Genomic DNA, 18,667 nt, shown 5'->3' with positions numbered 1-18,667 from the left:
TGGAATGTCTGTTGAACAGTCAAGATAACAGTTATATGATGCCTCATATTTGAATATGTGAGGACTCTTAAAATCAGGGTTCGTACGGTCATGAAAATCCTGGAAAAGTCATGGGATTTTGACATGACACTTTCCAGGACTGGAAAAGTCCTGGAAAATGGGAAAACTTACTAAGTTTTGGAAAAGTCATGGAATTGTGTTGTGCAACTATTTATTTTTGTCTCGGGGCCCCCTGTATTCTGTGGGAGCGGGGACAGTAAGTGGGACTATTTTCTGTGTTTCGGGTTTAGGCGGATTAATCTGCCGCAGCGCACAGCTGAAGCCTGATCACTGGTCTCTTCAATATGAATAGACTGTGACAGGCTCGGAACTCTGTGGCATATTGATCTGCTGAAACTGAAACTAAGAAATCGTGGCTATACTGTCCCGCTCTCAGGGACGTACCAGCGAGGGGGGGGGCGCGTGCACTGGGGGGTGTCAGGCCGGTGTCCGCGGGGCCGCCCGCATCTCCGCACTGGGGGGGGTGTCAGGCCGGTGTCCATCGGGCCGCCCGCATCTGTGTGAAGAAGGCAGCGGCAGAAGGAATGTCAGTGAGGAGTCTATTGTGGAATGTCAGTGAGGAATGTCAGGATTGTCAGTGAGGAATGTCAGGAATGTCAGTGAGGAATGTCAGAAATGTCAGTGAGGAATGTCAGGAATGTCAGTGAGGAATTTCAGTGAGGAATGTCAGTGAGGAATGTCAGGAATGTCAGTGAGAAATGTCAGTGAGGAATGTCAGGAATGTCAGTGAGGAATGTCAGTGAGGAATGTCAGTGAGGAGTCTATTGTGAAATGTCAGTGAGGAATGTCAGTGAGGAGTCTATTGTGGAATGTCAGTGAGGAATGTCAGTGAGGAGTCTATTGTGGAATGTCAGTGAGGAGTCTCGTGTGCTGGATAGGAGGGGGATGGGATGGGACAGCTGCATAGAGAGGAATTGAACTTTCATATTCCTCATGTCACTGAATGTTGTTTCTCCTCCTCTCAGAAGCTGCACTAGGAATATGGAAAGTTAAATTCCTCTATATGCAGCCGCCCCATCCCCCTCCTATACAACTTCCTTTGCTGGCCCCCCTAAGTGCTCTTTTAGCCCCCTCTGTGCTCTTAGTCTGGCTCCCCCAGTGATCTCCCCCCCCCCCTGGCTCCCCCTCAGTGATTTCCTGTCCCCCCCCCAGACAGTGCTCTCCAGTTCCCCCCCTCCCCCTGTGCTCTACATCCCCCCTGGTTTTCCCTGCCTGCCCCCCCCAGTGCTCTCCGCTCCCCTGCGCCTTCCAACCCCCCTGCAAGCCTCTAACCACCTCATGTATTATGTCCGCAGCCTCTAACCATCTCCTGTACCATGTCCACAGCCTCTAACTACCTCCTGTACCATGTCCGCAGCCTTTGACCACCTCCTGTACCATGTACACAGCCTCTAACCATCTCTTCTATCATGTCCGTAATCTCTGACCATCTCTTCTCTTTTATCATGTCTGCAGTCTCTGAGGGGGTCTGGAGAGGAGTCAAAAGTGGGAGTGCTGTCGGGATGGGGATCACAGGAGAAGTCAGACATGTGTGGACTGGGGAGAGGAAACTACAGGATAAAACCAGAGCATGGTGCACCTAAGAGGAGGTCAATGACAGTGCTGCCCGGCCAGTCTGAGGGGGGGGGGGGTCACTGATTTAAGGGGGCACTGTTATAAAGGTTCCTCCTTGTATCAGGACCCCCCCCCCCTCCCTTCCTTAGTGCATTCACTCTGTGGAACGTGGTCTTTGGTCACCAGAGTCCCCCCCTACATCAGAGTTCTCAGCTTTTTCACCCGTGCGCTCGAAGTGACACCCGCTCCCAGCTGCGGCAGTGGTGCTTCCATCTCATCCACTGTAAAACAAGGGACCATTTTTAGTCGCGCTGTATCCAGAAACGAAACCCTAACTGCAGAGATATTGTACACTACAAAGATTGTCATTTATTTTAGTAAAAATATGCTGGGTGTGACATGGATTTTCTTCTTATTTAACATGTATACATAGACATTTCATGAAACTTTAGGTCATGAATATTTACGTGAAGTCATGGAAAAGTCATGGAATTTTATTGGTTAAAATGTGTATGAACCCTGTAAAATACACCTCCCTATATATTCAGTTATGATATTCTTTACAAATACTACATGGAAGGAGAGGATTTTTATAGGCCTTGCATGATTACTTAAACTGGTGTGAAGAACATACATTCACCCTTACAATTCTTACCCCAGTGCTTGGGGAGAGCTTTTCTGATCTGATTAAAGATCATACTTTTTCCTTCTAACGGGTGGACACAAGTGCAACTGGAAGATTAATCTCTAAAGTGGGGAAGAGATAGACAGTAAGGATTGGCATCTCTTGAGACTTTGTGGTACATTGTTATTTGTTTGTTACTACTCTTATTAAAAATATTTATTTGGATAAGATACAGTTGATGGCAGTCTGGATAAAAGTTCTTTAATATAGGTCTATACAGGATATGTCTCATGTACTAGATATCCAACCAGCCAGAATGTACTAATGAAAAATACCATAAGCGGTTTTAATATGTGTATTAATAAACAGCCTTTTTAAGGGCTACACTCCAGCTTTTTGTTTTTGTTATAGATATATTTTTTTGGTAAGAAACAATCTTCATGATATTTTTGCATGGTCCATAAAGTCCAAAAGACAGAATTCTTCTTGAGATTTTGTTCCTCTGCTTATGCAGGGGATTCCAGACCTTGAGGGGGTTGAACAAATGTTTAGTGGGGATGTAGTGTACAATTAAATTATTAGATTAGAATTTTTCATGTTAAAGAAAACATAACAATTAGGCTTCACGTCCGTGCAGTGCGGTTTGTCCGTATAGCAGTTCTATGTGTGTTTTACACTCATTTGTAGGTGCGCTGCCATTAAACTCTACAAGCATGGGCATTTTCATGAAAACGCATCAAAGTTCTGCAATTTGCATCTTTGATGCACTGTCATAAAACACGAATTCTAATAGAGTTTTAAGTGTTACCAAACCCACCACAGTAAAATCGGTCTATATATGCAGTAAAGCATGCTTGTTATACTCTGTGTAACCTAGGGGTTAATCCTCCACATTGTGTAAAAAAGGCTTTTTGATCCAGTCTTCTCTGATCCTCCCCTTCTTCCACAGTCCCCAATCCATCTGCAGATAGCACAGAGCCCTAGGAGGCACTCTCAGATTGGGGTGTATTGCCAGAGGGTTTGTTTATTTTGTTTTTTGGGAGGGTGCATGTGATCATCACTGGGCTGATCAGCACTGTCCAGACAGAGGGTCAGGGGCTCTGCAGCCTCATAGGACAGTCAGAGGAGAATGAAAACTCCTCCTTCAAGCTTTAACCAGTGCTGGGCCGGACACTGATAGAAGTCACAAGACTGCTATGTACTGCTGATGAAAAAAAAGTACTTAGCAGTTTATATTTACCAAAGTAATTGCATTTCCATGTTCTGTGTACTGTGGGAGACCAGATATAGTGAATGCAGGGTCCTGGGTTTAGTAACACTTTAATGGCAGAGGACCTTATGCCTGTAAAACACACATATAAAAGCGATGTGGAAAAACCACAATGCACAGATGTGGACCTGGCCTTAGACCTCACGCACACTACCAGTGTTTGGGGCCTACTCACCTGCATGCCAGTCAGATTAGGATGAGGGCTTATGTACCTGCAGCCAATGCGTCCCCATAGAAATAAATAGGCTCCTGCATCCAGCACTTCGCAGCTCAAGCCATATAAACACATGGCCTAATCATGGACTATGGGCCACAGTGGCCATGTAAATGAGGTCCTAATTTTGAAAACATTACCATACATTCAGGAAACCTCTCTTTACTTGAAAAATTCAGTTCACCTTTAAAGAAAAATAATACATGCACATATTTTGGCAGGTACAGTAGCTTACAAAGTAATGCACCCTCGATAAGTGGATAGCAGGTGCAATACCAGGCCCCTACAGACATTTGGGAGAAAAACAAAAAAACACATAAATGGGGAGATAATGATAAATCAAGCTCATGAACATACTGTGTCTCCTGTAAGGTACTTGTCTAGTAACCAAAAAAATTGCATATAAAAAGGTTATTGTATTCATCAAGAGGGTAGAGCCCCCCAGTGATAAAAAAAAGTGGTTAATATAAGGCAAGTTAGACTGGTAATGATGGCTTAGTGCATGTATTTATTAAATCTAATATTCAAAAGGGAGCCAACCAAAATACAAAATTGCTCCATTAAAAATCACAGTATATCTAAAAGACAGTATCCCACACCAAATGCTATATAAAGCGCACAAAAAATAATGAAAAAAAAAAAGAGTCACTATGTAGTGTCAGGACACAGTGAGGTATGTGGAGTATGTAAGTTAGCGCGGCATAGCAGCGTACTTGTTGCAAAGATATCATTAGTCTATGCTGACTGCATTTTGCACATAGCCCTAGGATGGCTTTGTATTGATTGCAATGGAGTAATGCCGTTCCTATTGCATAAAGTACCGCTAGTCTATGCTGACTGCATATTGCACATAGCCCTAGGATGGCCTTGTATTGATTGCAATCAAGTAATGCCGTTCCTATTGCATAATTAATCCATTCAGTGTATATTGCGTGCAAGTTCATCTGATTGAAACAGTCTCTTGTACTTAGTAATTGTATACAGTTTCAACGAGTGACGTCTAACTTGGATCAATTGCAGATAAGTATAATATTGATATGGAATGTTCACGAAGTGTGTAGAGTGGGGGGAGAGCAGCAAAAGGCACTGTTGAGGCGGTATCCAATAGGTATGCTCTTAAGTATGATCAATGGAGGGATCATGTTAATAGATAGTAGAGGCTGTCTTAATGGATAGCGAGTTGATCTTACCACACCTGACCCAATGCTGGGATTAATCCAGTGTGAGTGTAGTCAGCGTGGCTTGTCTCTGGCAGTCTGTCAACTCCAGCTTATCCAGTTCATTCGTGGTGTATGTTCAGCCTGTGCTTCCGTAATGCCACCATACAGCCAAGGGATGTAATTTACCGTGAGCGTATACCTCGGACAAAGTCCACTGCTCTCTACCGGTCTGCCAAGTTTATTTTCATTACCCCCCCCTATAGAGATAATTGTGGGTCTTGTATGTATCCCGCCGCTTGATACAAACTGTCAGCTAGGACTTCAATTGCCGGTGTCCCATGACTCGTGAGAGACGTCAACGGGTTTTGCTATGTGCTTGCGTAGCTTCCTCAAAGCCTTCTCTTTGAAAGCCTTAGGAAGTGACAGTGGACTATGAGGGTGCTAATTAGTGCCCCTGCAGTCCATTGAGATCTACAAGCTGTCTGCCATGGCCACACAAGGGTCTTCTGGTTCATTCATTCACAGATCTCTGTTAATAAAAGTGGTGGTTGTTCAGGCGGGGGGAGGGGATGGTGTAAATACAGGTGTCAAATGTGACAGCGGGGGGAGGGGATGGTGTAAATACAGGTGTAACATGTTCAGAAGGGGAATTTAACCTTTAACCGCTTGCCGACCGTCGCAAGTACAGGCAAAGTGACGTATGGGTACGTCACTCGCCTGTGAGCCAATAGGGGGCGAGCTTCCGCCCCCGCTCGTTCACGGACACCTCCGCGCGAGTGACCGGCGGACCCGATGTCCGCTGGTCACTCGCGATCATCCATTACAGAGGGAGAAAGGCAGGCGGCTAATGTAAATAAAGGCGCCTGTCATTCTCCCCTGTGTAAGTGCAGAGATCATACGGCCCTGCTATGCAGGATCGTATATCTCTGTAGTTACACCACTAGCCACATCCCTTCACAGTTAGAAGCACGCCCCTAGGAACACACTTAACCCCTCCTTCTCCAATAAAGTTAACCCCTTCCATGCCAGTGTCATTTTTACAGTAACAGTGCATATGTATAGCACTGATTACTGTAGTAATGTTACTGGTACCCCCAAAAGTGTCAAAAATGTCAGTCAAGGGTCCGATCTGTCACCCGCAATGTCGAAGTCCCGCAAAAAAATCGCAGATCGCCGCCATTACTCGTTAGAAAAAAAAAATTACAAAAATCTTTCCCTTAGTTAGTAAACGCAATAACTTTTGCGCAAACCAATCAAAATACGCTTATTGCGATTTTTTTTTTTACCAAACATATGTAGCAGAAAACAAATTGGCCAAAAATGTTAAAAATTTTAGATTTTTACATTTTTTTGGGGGTAATTTCATATAAAAAAATGTGAAAAATATTGTTATTTTTGCAAAATTGTCGCTCTTTTTCTTGTTTATAGCGCATGATCAAAAAATCGCACAGGTGATCAAATACCACCATAAGAAAGCTCTGTTTGTGGGAAAAAAAGGATGTCAAATTAGTTTTGGTACAGCGTCGCACAACCACGCAATTGTCCGTTAAAGTCACGCAGTGCCGAATCGCAAAATAGGGCCTGGTCAGGAAGGGGGTAAAATCTTCCGAGGCTTAAGTGGTTAAAAGAATTAATTCAAACAGGCTTGATCTGGTTTGCGTACTAGCTACTTAGTTAAATTAACAGATACAGTAAAAACGAATCATGTTTTAAGATGGTCACTCCCCTGATAAACAACTGACAGATGCACATTACCAAGTTCTACGTGCCTTTAGGAGCCCTGAACCACAGATGTTTATGCCTTGTTGTGACTTCCTGTGATCTGCAGATGTGTGCCCACAGCCTCTGATGTTTTTATTTGTCTTTTCTAATAGCAACTTCACTGTGTGGCAGTTGGAAGTGAAAATGCCAAACGCTACTTTAAAGCTGTCCAAGGATCAAGAGAGCATAAGGGTGAATTATTTGGTGTCCACAACCTATTCAAACTGAGAACTCAGGGGACGTGTCTGACAAAGGATATTTTAGAGGTCTGTTGTTGAAGTTAATATCATTTTGTTATTTATGTTGTTATAATTTTATGTATTCCACAACTTTCATTTATTAGTATACTTGCATCTATAAGGCTTGACATTTAGAAAGCATTCAAAAAAATAGTAGAAGCTATTTTTATAGCTTTTTTTTTTTTTTGATTGTATGCAGGATGGATTTCAGTAAAATATATTTTCCTGGCTGTGTATGTATTTACTATTGTAAATGTTGTTTTGTTGCATGTCATTTTCTGTATTGTTTTCAATTGTTTTTAAAGAGAACTTATAAAATCTGCAGACCTCAGAGGCTTAGGCTCCTTTCACATGGGCGTTCGCATCAGGTCCACCTCACAGTTTTTCAGGTGGACCTGATCAGAAGGTCCATGCATTCCTATGGACAGGTGGGTCCGATCTGGTCCGCTAAAAAAACAGGTCATCCATCCTCTTCCATTTAGGCGGATCAGAGGGTAGTTGGGTATAAGACCCGGTTAAGACCTTTGCAGGTTGCAGTTGATGCATATTCCAGGTGCATTTTGTGTTTTTCAATATACGTTTTTGATTCATTGAAGCCTGTGCAACCAAAAATACAACCTGCTGGTCCCTGGCTCTTTCCATAAAATGTACAGATATGAACGTAAACCCATAGGAAACCATGTAAAATGGACTGTAGTGTGTTTCTGCAAAACCGAAACGCACTAAAAAATGCATAGGTGTGAACCAGGCCTAAATGGACAGCGGCGACCCATGGAGCAGAGCAGGCTCTGTCCGTGTGTTCTGCTCTGATCAGCAAGGAATCTGTGAGTTGATGCTGATCCTAAAGGAAACTGCCTCTTTTGAAAGGGGCCTTATAGTGCACCTTGACCCAAAAACATAATTGTAATATGTTGCAACTTACCAGTCCTTAGTGCCGTCATTAGGTTTATTTTCACCTGGCAATCCTGTGAAAAGCACACTTTTTTTCCCTGGATGCTTGCACTCATTCCACTGTTTGTATGGAGAGTGGCATGGATGTCACCCAGGCTGGACAACAAACCTGTTTGCCTGTGTTCATCACCATTACATGGTGATGGGGGGGATTAGTAGCTTACAGAAGATGGTATCATATACTATTTGCCTTTTAATTATGTTTTCCTTACCTTACCTTATTACCTTTTCCTTACTTAGACCTTGCAACCCATATATAAATAATAAACTCTCACTTGCACATGGATGTCTTACTGACGTTAAACTCGCAAACATTTGTTAAATTGCAGCTTACCAATTCCTAAATGTGATAGCTGCATTCATTTTCTTGTATATGTTTTTTTTCTTACATTTTTACCTCATGATTCTGCCAGGAAGTCTGTTGTTTCTGAACAGAACAAGCTGTCCTGCAGATGTAGGAGTTAGAGGTTTGAGACAAACCATTTAACACCGAGAGGGGTGCTTACAATGGTCCAGCTTTTATCTAAAACCTTTATCCCAAAACAGGAACAAAACTGTTGCTGTAACTGCTAGTTACAGTGCTTAATTGTTAGTTGGAGTTTGGCTAAATCTGCTAATGCATCTAATATTCTCCTTACCCCTGGACTGACAATACTGTTGTCCAAAGATGTCTCTGTTGCTACTTCATCCAAAGTGTAGGCACTCTAATATAGGAGGTGTGTTACTGAAAGATAAGCAAAGAAAAAAAACCTAGAAAAAGAAAACGAATGCAGCCATCACATCTAACGATTGGTAAGTTGCAATATATTGCACTTTTGGTTTTAGGTTTATTACTGCTTTAATCATTGTTACTGATAAAGCATTTTCATGTCAAAAGAACTTCATAAGCAAAAAAAAAAAAGATATATTGTAATACGGGGGCCATTAGCTCAGTGGCAGATGCGTTTTTCCAGTGATTCAATGTCAGTCAGAACTTTGGTTTAAGGGCATGTCAGCCCATTTTTATTAACGGAATAAGGAAAGTCCACAACATATAGTTTCCCACATAGGGGTTCTTCTCCAGTCAATATATAGTAAACCAAAAATGCTAGCCCACCTGGCTCTCAAGCTCTCACTTAGTTTCTTAGTAGCAGTACCTCTGCTCTTTTGGCTGGTCCCCAGACCATGAACTCCCCGAAGCTGGCAGCTTCACTCTGGCCTTAGTTCTGAAGCCGTCACCTGTCTCCTGCAGACACATGCTCTGGCTGCCACCTGCAGCCTCTGACTCCTAGAGACCTCCTGTCTCTCTTCGGTGGAGCCGTCTCCAACTGTGAGCCCTGAAGTCTTCCTAGACCTTCATTATAAGGGCTGTGTGCACCTGAGCACACATCCTGCTGGTCATCCCCAAAACATGAACACAGAGTTGGAGATTACATCCCTCCCAAGACACTTATGAAATCTCCAAACTACACTGCCCCATCCAGGTATACCAAAACCAGGAGAAAGCGGCAAAAGCAGTTTTCTCCACTGCACATCTACTCTCTGTAGTCCTGCACAGAGCCAATGTGCACACTCTGTCTCCTTTAAATGGCCACTTTCACCGTGACAGAGTATTGACCTGTCACAATATATATATATATATATATAGCCAGATTGTGTTCCACATACTGTATTGATGGGAATAACTGAATTGGGTTGAAAGGTGTCAATACCAGAAGTGCCCTGGTCTACAAAATGCTATTACACATTTGGCATGGTCATGGACTTCTGTGATAGAGGTGCTGGTGTGTTTATGTACCCTGTTGTAAATTATTTTAGAACTCCTGTCCTTTTTAGATCCCTTTACAGAACAGCAGATAACAACTGGTGTTCTTTTAATAAGCTGTTTCCACGTTATACAGCAGCCCCTATACATAAAAGTCGGAAAATGTTGTCTACTCGTGGGCACCAAGTAACCTCTGAAATAAGTCACAGTGGGAGTCTGGCACTCCACAATTTCAAATGCTTAAAAGATCACCTAGACTGTATATGTGGGGCATAAAAGAGATCTGCTGTTTATGCAGAATAAATACACTTGGAATTAGACAGCCATTCTCAGGCTCAGGCTTTGTAACACATGCGAAAAGAAAAGAGGGGGGCGCCACTAAGTGCAGTATTAAAAAAAAGTTAATTTATTCCACAAGATTAAAAGCACTTACAAGAATGTAACATAGACAAGGCCCATCTTGGGGTGTGTGATCCGGCTGTCCGCTGAGTTCCTGGAGACTGTATCATCCCAAAGGTCACTGGAGTTGGAGAGCTAGCTGTCCTGTGTAGTGCTTCCACGTAAACAAGCAGGCTACGCGCTCGGATCTGACAGCTCCTTCTAAAAGGCCTACTGCTCCCTAGAGAGGAGCTGCTTAAATAAAAGCTGAACGGGCTGGATCACTGCTGCTGCTGCCTTGGGACTACACAGTCCAATGGGAATATCACAGAACAATATATAAAATATAAAGAAATGGAAACTCAATGCCACTAAATCAGATTCATACAGTAGGTTTGGATGATGGAAAGGAAAAAGGATGAAGTACAATACAATTCACATTTTAAAAAAAACTATATCATTGTAAAAAAGGTTGATTTTAAGAAGCAGTATTTAAAATCACAATTAACATTATAAAAAGAAAGAGGAAAGATGGAAACGAATATAAATGAAATACTATGACACTGTTTACTTACTATATTGTTGAAACTAACCACCACCCCCAACTAGAAGAAAAACACACAATGTCTGAAAATTGTATGGAAACGACCGTAAGGGTCCACTGTAGAAAACCATGAGAATATGTGATTCTTCATTAAGAATCACGGGGGGTAGGGACCTGGGCTGCTATGTGCAAATCCACTGCAACAGAGCAGCTAAATAAAAATGGGATTTTTGACTTACAGTAAAATACATTTCTCTATCGCTCATTGACAGACGTAGTCTTCTTGATTCTCAAGAGCTGGGTTATGTTGTCTCCGCAGGAGTAGGACTAGGCAGAAAGACAAAACGTTCTGGCTCCACCTTAGGGGCAGTCCCTGAGGGTATATCCTCCCTCTCTCTGCTACAGGGAATCAGTTTTTTTCTGTCTAGTCAGGAGTAAGGACCTAAGTTCCTTGCTGGGATCTTTTTGGTCCTGGCAAGATTTTTTCTTTAGAAAAAATATTTTTTAGGTAGTTTTTCTCCAGTGTTTTTTTCCTGTGAGATCTTCAAGCAAAAACGCCGGACTGGGCGACACTAGTGGTCACCCCAGCCGGCCTACGAGCGCGCGCAGGCCATTGCATTGCGCTTGGTCGGCCGCGACACATTCAAGTAAGTATGCGGGGCCGGGCGACGGGCTGGATGTTGAGATCCAGTGGTCACCCCGGTTTCTGCCTACGAGCGCGTGCAGACCAGAGCTCCGCGCTGGGTCGGCCGCGACGGAGTCCCAGTGGAGGGACTGACCTTGCGAGTTAAAAGTCTCGCTTGGACGCCAGGAACCAGAGAGTCGAGGCGTCCGGAGTGGTCCACAACCCCCCACCCCGGTGGAGAGGGTATTGTGAAGAGAGGGTGCCTGTCGGTTTGGTATGGTGAGTAAACGTTCCCTTTTTTCTTTCCTCGTTATGAGGCAGTATGTATTATGGGCCCCTCCATACATGGTCAGTATATATCTGACACTAAAAGTCCCCCTGGTAAATACAGTATGTGTTTGTGGGAAGTGGACTTGGTTTGAGAGCTAACACTCTACCCAGCAGACTGTAGTATTACAGCAGACATAGGAGGTATAATCCTACCTTATTTGTAGTGTATCTCCTGTAGATCAATCAATCGCCACTCAGCAGAGATGCAGGTGGATGTGCTGGGAAAAACGATTTCGGCGGTCCGCCGCCATTTTGCCGCAGACCAGGTGCATGCATGTCCTCAGGTCACGCCGGCCGCCATGTTTTTGGCGTCTAATGTCTCCTGTATGGGGGCGGCCATGTTTCATGAGCCCAGCTACCTCGTGGAGAGCTGGGAACGCCGGAAGGCGTACACAGGGGGCGGAGCCACGTCCTTCTACCCGGGAAAAAGCAACAGCTCCTTCCAGTCTGTAAAAGACAGACGCTGACTGCAGTTGGTTGGAAACTTCACTGCATCGTTGGGTGAGCCTTGGGGGTCCCTCTCTCTCTCTGTGGGATCGAGAAGCAGGTACTCTGAGGGGCGCTATTGCGCTAGGGGGAGACACATAAAAAAAAAAAAAAAAAATTAAAAAAAAAAAAAAAAAGTTTTTTTGTGTTTTCTGGCAAAGGTGTCCTGAATTAACATGGACCCTGCCACTCATGTATCTCCTCCGGATCCCCTCGAGGGGTCTGCGGGATCCTCCAGCACCCCACTGACGATTGAATCATTGTCAGCTATTATGGATACTTTTGTGTCCCGGGTGGAAGTGGCTTGTCAGGGACAGGGCGCAAGTAAGCGACCCCCGCCTAACCCCTTATTATCTGAAACCTCGGATTCAGACTCTGAGCCTATTTCTGCAGTTGCAGGTACTTCATCTGGTATTGGTGTCTCGTGTACTGTCTCTTCAGACAGTGAGGAGGATGTTTCGGCATCAGCCATAGCCAAAGAGGAAGCGTTGGTAAACGCACTCATTGTATCTGTTCAAGAAACCTTAAGATTACAGGGTATTCCGTCAGAAATAGCTGAAACTGAAATCCCTTTTGGGACTAAAAAACGCATCAAAGTGGCGAAGGTTTTTCCATTGCCCAAATGTTTTGGCAATCCAATCAAAGAAGAATGGAGTCTGCCAAAACGCATTTCTACTATTTCTAAACGCATTGACAGGCGTTATCCGTTTGAGGAAACCCTCATTAAGAAATGGACAGTACCACCTGTGGTGGATTCACCAATTGCTAGATTGAATAAAGCCACGGTTATTCCTCTAGAAGACGCTCCGTCTTTTAAAGATCCAGTGGATCGCAAGATAGAAGCTATGTCTCGCACCATGTTTACCTTGATTGGATCAGCTTTCATACCAATAATTGCTATTGGTCTGGTTTCGCAGGCTGTAACTGTATGGACCAAGTGGTTACGCCGGGACTTAGAAGAGGTCCCTCAGGCGGTATCAGATTTGTTGGAACAAATGATACAGGGGTTACAGTTTGTGTGTGATGCGGCGTTGGATGCCACTTCATTATTGGCGCGAGCATCTGTCTCAGCGGTGGTTCTCAGGCGTACACTGTGGCTAAAAGGTTGGTTAGCCGACCAAGGTTCCAAAAAAGCATTGGCTAATATCCCCTTTTTTAGGAGAGCGTCTATTTGGAGCCAACTTAGATGAGATCATTAAGGATCTCACGGGTGGAAAGAGCACCTTTTTAAAGCAAAATGTTAAAGGTAAAGGAACTCGTCAAAAACGAGGGCCTTCTGTTTCTGCTCACAAGAGGTTTTTTCGTCCCGCGGGTGAAAAAATTAAGTCCTCCAAAGCTCCTTCAGGAGGCTTCAGGGGACGTTGGTCGGGCAAGCAAAAGCCCGCCCCCTCCAGACCTGAAGATAAATCGTCCAAAGCCTGAAGGTGCGCCCCCACCCATAACTGGGGTGGGGGGACGTCTTCGCCGGTTCCCGGATCCATGGCTTTCCAGAATCCCGGACAAGTGGGTTTGCGAAGTCATAAGGTCAGGGTACAAGATCGAGTTTCGATCTCTCCCACCGGCGCGATTCTTCCCTTCCAATATTCGACTATCCCCGGATCGTTAGAAGATCTGCGGAGAGCAGTTACGGATTTACTACAACAAGGAGTGGTAGTCCACGTTCCTTGGACAGAACGTTTTCAGGGGTTTTATTCAAACCTATTTACAATACCCAGGAAAGAGGGCAAAGTGCGTCCAATTCTGGACTTAAGGGCACTCAATTCTTTTGTCAACATAAGAAGATTCAGAATGGAGTCCATTCGCACAGTAGCAGCCTTCCTGCATCCAGGGGATGTCCTAGCGTCCATAGACATCTAGGACGCATATCTTCACATTCCCATTTTCGCAGGACATCAGCGGTTTCTACGCTTTTCCGTAGAAGAGAACCACTATCAGTCTGTGGCGTTACCTTTCGGTCTCGCCACGGCTCCTCGGGTCTTCACGAAGGTGTTGGCCCCAATGTTGGCACTACTGCGCCAAAGAGGCATATCGATTCTTGGTTACCTAGACGATCTTCTGCTTCATGCAGAGTCTCCTCAGACCTTGCTACAAAACATAGAAATTACTATGATTTCTTTACAGGAATTCGGGTGGCTGGTGAACCAGCAAAAGTCATTTCTGGTTCCCACCCAGAGGCTCGAATATCTGGGTCTAATTCTAGACACAGTCAGGACAAGAGTTTTTCTTCCGGTAGGGAAACTCCGGAAGATTCAGTTAGCAGTCCAGTTGTTACTATCCAACAGCTGGTCTTCTCTTCGAACTTGCATGAGGGTTCTGGGGTTGATGGTGGCTTCCTTCAAAGCAGTCCCATTTGCCCAGTCCCATACCCGAATTCTTCAGCAAGAGATTCTTCTCTAATGGAATCGGAATCCGGAATCCCTGGACAATCAGATCCGATTGAGCAAACAGACCAGAGAGTCTCTGGTCTGGTGGCTTCGGTCTCCGATGCTCAGCCAGGGAAAGTAATTTCTGCCAATATATTGGACGATAGTGACCACGGATGCCAGTCTATCCGGATGGGGAGGAATTCTCGGTCAGTTATCTGTCCAGGGACTTTGGTCCCCGGAAGAATCCAGGTTGCCGATAAATGTATTGGAACTGAGAGCGATCAGACTTTGTCTGATTCACTGGACCGAGCAGCTCCAGGGCAGCCCGGTTCGGATCCAGTTGGACAACGCCACGGCCGTGGCTTATGTCAATCACCAGGGCCAAGAGTGTCCGAGCGGCCAAAGAAGTGGCTTGCATTCTTCGCTGGGCGGAACGATTTGTTCCAGCTATCTCTGCGGTGTTCATTCCGGGGGTGGAAAATTGGCAGGCAGATTATCTCAGCCGTCAGACTCCGGATCAGGGGGAATGGTCCCTCCATCCAGAAGTTTTCCACCAGTTGTGCCTACGTTGGGGCACCCCGGATGTGGATCTGTTGGCATCACGATTCAACAGAAAAGTACAGAGATTCGTGGCTCGCTCCCGCGATCCTCTAGCAGAGACCGCAGACGCACTGGTCACCCCGTGGGGGCAATACCAGCTAATGTATGCCTTCCCTCCTCTTGGGTTACTGCCAAGACTTCTTCGCAGGATAGAGGAGGAAGGAATTCCAGTAATCCTGGCAGCTCCGGACTGGCCTCGTCGAGCTTGATACGCCGACTTGGTCAGACTGGTGGCGGACGTCCCGTGGAGACTTCCTCTCAGGGAGGATCTACTGTCTCAGGGACCGATCTTCCATCCTGCTTTACGATCGCTGGTTTTAAACGGCCTGGTTATTGAGACCCAGGTGCTGAAGGACAAGGGATTGTCAGCTTCAGTTATTCCTACTCTAGTTAAAACAAGGAAAGCGACTTCCAGAAAGATTATCATCGTACATGGGAGTCTTATATTGTGTGGTGTGAATCCCCTGGGTTCCATCTACATCTTTATTCGGTAGTCCGAATATTGGCTTTTCTGCAACAGGGAGTTGAGCAGAAGCTGGCCTTGAGTGTTATCAAGGGTCTGGTTTCAGCATTTGCTATCTTCTTTCAGAAGCCTTTGTCTACTCATTCCTTGGTGCGGAATTTCATCCAGGGGGTGCGACACCTGGCTCTGCCAGTGCACGCGCCGTTACCATCCTGGGATCTTAATTTGGTGCTGTCGGTTCTTCAGACACCTCCCTTTGAAAATATCAGGGAGATTCCCTTGCTTACTTTATCCCAGAAGGTGGTCTTCTTGGTGGCTATCACTTCTGCACGCAGGGTGTCAGAACTGGCTGCATTATCCTGTTGTTCCCCAGATCTGGTGGTTCATAGGGATAAGGTTGTTCTTCATCCGAATCCATCCTTCCTTCCTAAGGTGGTTTCAAAGTTTCATTGAATGAGGACAGTGTATTGTCCTTCCTATGTCCTTAGCCCAATCATCCTCGAGAATTGCGTTGCATTCCTTGGATGTAGTTCGGGCGATCAGGATATATTTGAATACTACGGATTCAATTTGTAAGACGGATTCACTGTTTGTGATCACGGATGGCCCTAAGTAGGGGTTGCCTGTTCTGCTGCGACCATCTTTAGATGGATCAGACAGACGGTGGTATAGGCTTATTTTATCTAAGGGTCGGGATCCCCCGTTCCCTTTTAAGGCGCATTCTACTCGGGCGCTTAGAGTTTCCTGGACCTTCCGCCATCAGGCGTCAGTGGTTCAGGTTTTCAAGGCGACTGTTTAGTCGTCGGTTCATACCTTTACAATATTGTATAAGGTTCATGTGATGGCATCGTCAGATGCCTCTTCTGGCCGCAAGGTTCCTGCAGGCCACTGTTTGAGGAGACTGTTGGTCTACCTCGAGGATTTGTGGGGTAGGTCTCATCTGTTTACTCGATGAGTCCTTTGATACTTCTGGTTGGCTCCGGTTGGGCCTTCTAGATTGGATTTTGATTTCTGTCAATCCCACCCCTCATTTGTGGCACTGCTTCTGGATGTCCCAGCTCTTGAGAATCAAGAAGACTACGTCTGTCAATGAGCGATAGGAAAAAATGGATTTTTGTAAGATCTTACCGTAAAATCCTTTTCTCTTAAGCTCATTGACAGAGGTAGTACCCGCCCCTCTATCATTGAGTTGGGTTGGGTTAAATTCTCTGTTACTGCTTTAGAACAGAACTGATTCCCTGTAGCAGAGAGAGGGAGGATATACCCTCAGGGACTGCCCCTAAGGTGGAGCCAGAACGTTTTGTCTTTCTGCCTAGTCCTACTCCTGCGGAGACAACATAACCCAGCTCTTGAGAATCAAGAAGACTACGTCTGTCAATGAGCTTAAGAGAAAAGGATTTTACGGTAAGATCTTACAAAAATCCATTTTTCTCTGATGTTCATTGACGGACACAGCGCCTCATCTTCTTGACTACGTGGGTTATACTGCCCCCTACAGGAGTAGGACACTAGGCAGAAAAGAACTTGACTACACCTATAGAGCAATCCCAGGGGGTATACTCCCACTCTCTGCTATAGGTACTCAATTTTGTTACAAGCAGTGTCAGAAGAGAAAAAACCCAACTCCATAGAGGGGTGGGTGCTTTTCATCTTCTTGACTACGTGGGATGTTCCAAAGCATGGGGTGGGAACAGCAAGAAAAAAATACTTCCCAAGGCTAAACCTAGCCAACCAGGTAACATGGAGCTCAACCATAAAACAACTGGAGATCACCTGAAAAAAATTAAAACACCCTCAAAGAGGACCAAGTCCTCTTAACAGCAGCCTGCAACTGCAAAATCTTACAGCCAAAGGCAGCATCCGCAGATGCCAACGCATGCATCTTATAAAACTTTGTGAACGTGTGCATAGGTAGCCGCCTTGCAAACCTGCATCACTGACGCCTGATGACGGGAGGCCCAGGAGGCACTAAGAGCCAGAGTAGAGTGCGCCTTAACAGGGAAAGGAGGAACCTGATCCTTAATGGAATAAGCCTGAACCAGAGTCTGTCTGATCCATCTGGAAATGGTCGCAGCAGAAGCTGCCAACCCTTTGGGAGGTCCATCCGTGAGGACAAATAGTGAGTCTGACTCCCTAAAAGACTTCGTAGCTACCAGGTACACCCTTATTACACGAACTACATCCAGGGAATGCAAGGCAATTTCCTTAGGATGCTTAGGCCTAGAACACAGAGAGGGCAATACGATGTCTTCATTCAGATGAAAATCAGAAACGACCTGATTTTCAGAGACTAACATGAACGAAGAACCACCTTATTCCTGTGAACCACCAGGTAAGGGGAACGACAAGGCAGCGCTGCCAGCTCCGGCACCCTGTGCGCAGAAGTAATGGCCACCAAAAAGGCCACCTTCTGGGACAATGTAAGCAGGGGAACCTCCCGAATGTTTTCAAAGCGAGGCTTCTGGAGAACTGACAACACCAAATTGAGGTGTCGTGGTGGAGACCGCACTGAAGGAACCAAGTGTCTCACTCCTTGAAGAAAGGTACGCACCAAGGAGTGTGTGGCCAAATGACATTGAAAGAAAACCGCCAAAGCCACAACCTGACCCTTTTTGGTACTCAAGGCCAGGTGCTGCTCAACCCCCTCGTTGGAGGAAAGGCAAGAGCCGAGTTACCGAAAAGGAGCGAGGGTGAACCCTGAGGGATTCACTCCACGCAATGTACGTCTTACAAGTACAATGGTAAATCTTACTAGAAGTAGATTTTCTAGCTTTTAACAGCGTAGGGATCACTGAGTCAGACAACCCTATTCTTCAGCACCTGGCTTTCAACAGTCAGGCTGTCCAAGCCAGTGACTGTAAAGCAGGATGGAAGATTGGTCCTTGCGACAACAGATCTTCCCTTAGAGGAAGTCTCCAAGGAGCATCGGCAACCAGCCATACCAGATCGGCTTACCAAGACCAGCGAGGATCTGATGAGACAGAGGAAGCAGGTGAAGGCCAGGGACGCTTTTTGCTAGCCTGCTTTCCCAGGACCAAATCTACCTCGGACACCAAGGACTCCAGGACCGCCATCAGTGCAATCAGTTGTTGGGGCCCGACAGCCTCTGAGAGGAGATCCGGTGGGGAAATATGCTCTAGGGACTCCATGAATGGAGAGGGGAACCCACACAAAAAAGTGTGGAATACTGCAAGGGACACCCCAACGTGCCGGTGGCACCACAAGGCCCGGCACAGAGCACTACTGCAGCAAAAGCAGAGACAGAGCCCCACAAACAGAATCACCACCACCGGTCAG

General features: G+C 45.5%; 1 protein-coding gene across 1 annotated transcript in view; it reads left to right on the top strand.

Annotated features, from left to right (window-relative positions):
- Window positions 1-18,667, top strand: part of ERCC6L2 (ERCC excision repair 6 like 2) — a gene marked incomplete at its 5' end in the record, with an annotated part of 326,876 nt that overhangs the window by 135,872 nt on the left and 172,337 nt on the right. The window contains one exon of the mRNA XM_082244915.1: window positions 6,758-6,910. Within this exon, the coding sequence (XP_082101041.1) occupies window positions 6,758-6,910 (153 nt within the window). The remainder of the gene's footprint in view (window positions 1-6,757; window positions 6,911-18,667) is intronic.

The sequence above is a fragment of the Pelophylax lessonae genome, assembly GCF_965119305.1.
Source record: "Pelophylax lessonae genome assembly, chromosome: 1".
NCBI lineage: Eukaryota > Metazoa > Chordata > Amphibia > Anura > Ranidae > Pelophylax > Pelophylax lessonae.
This window is presented reverse-complemented; position numbering and strand designations above follow the sequence as displayed.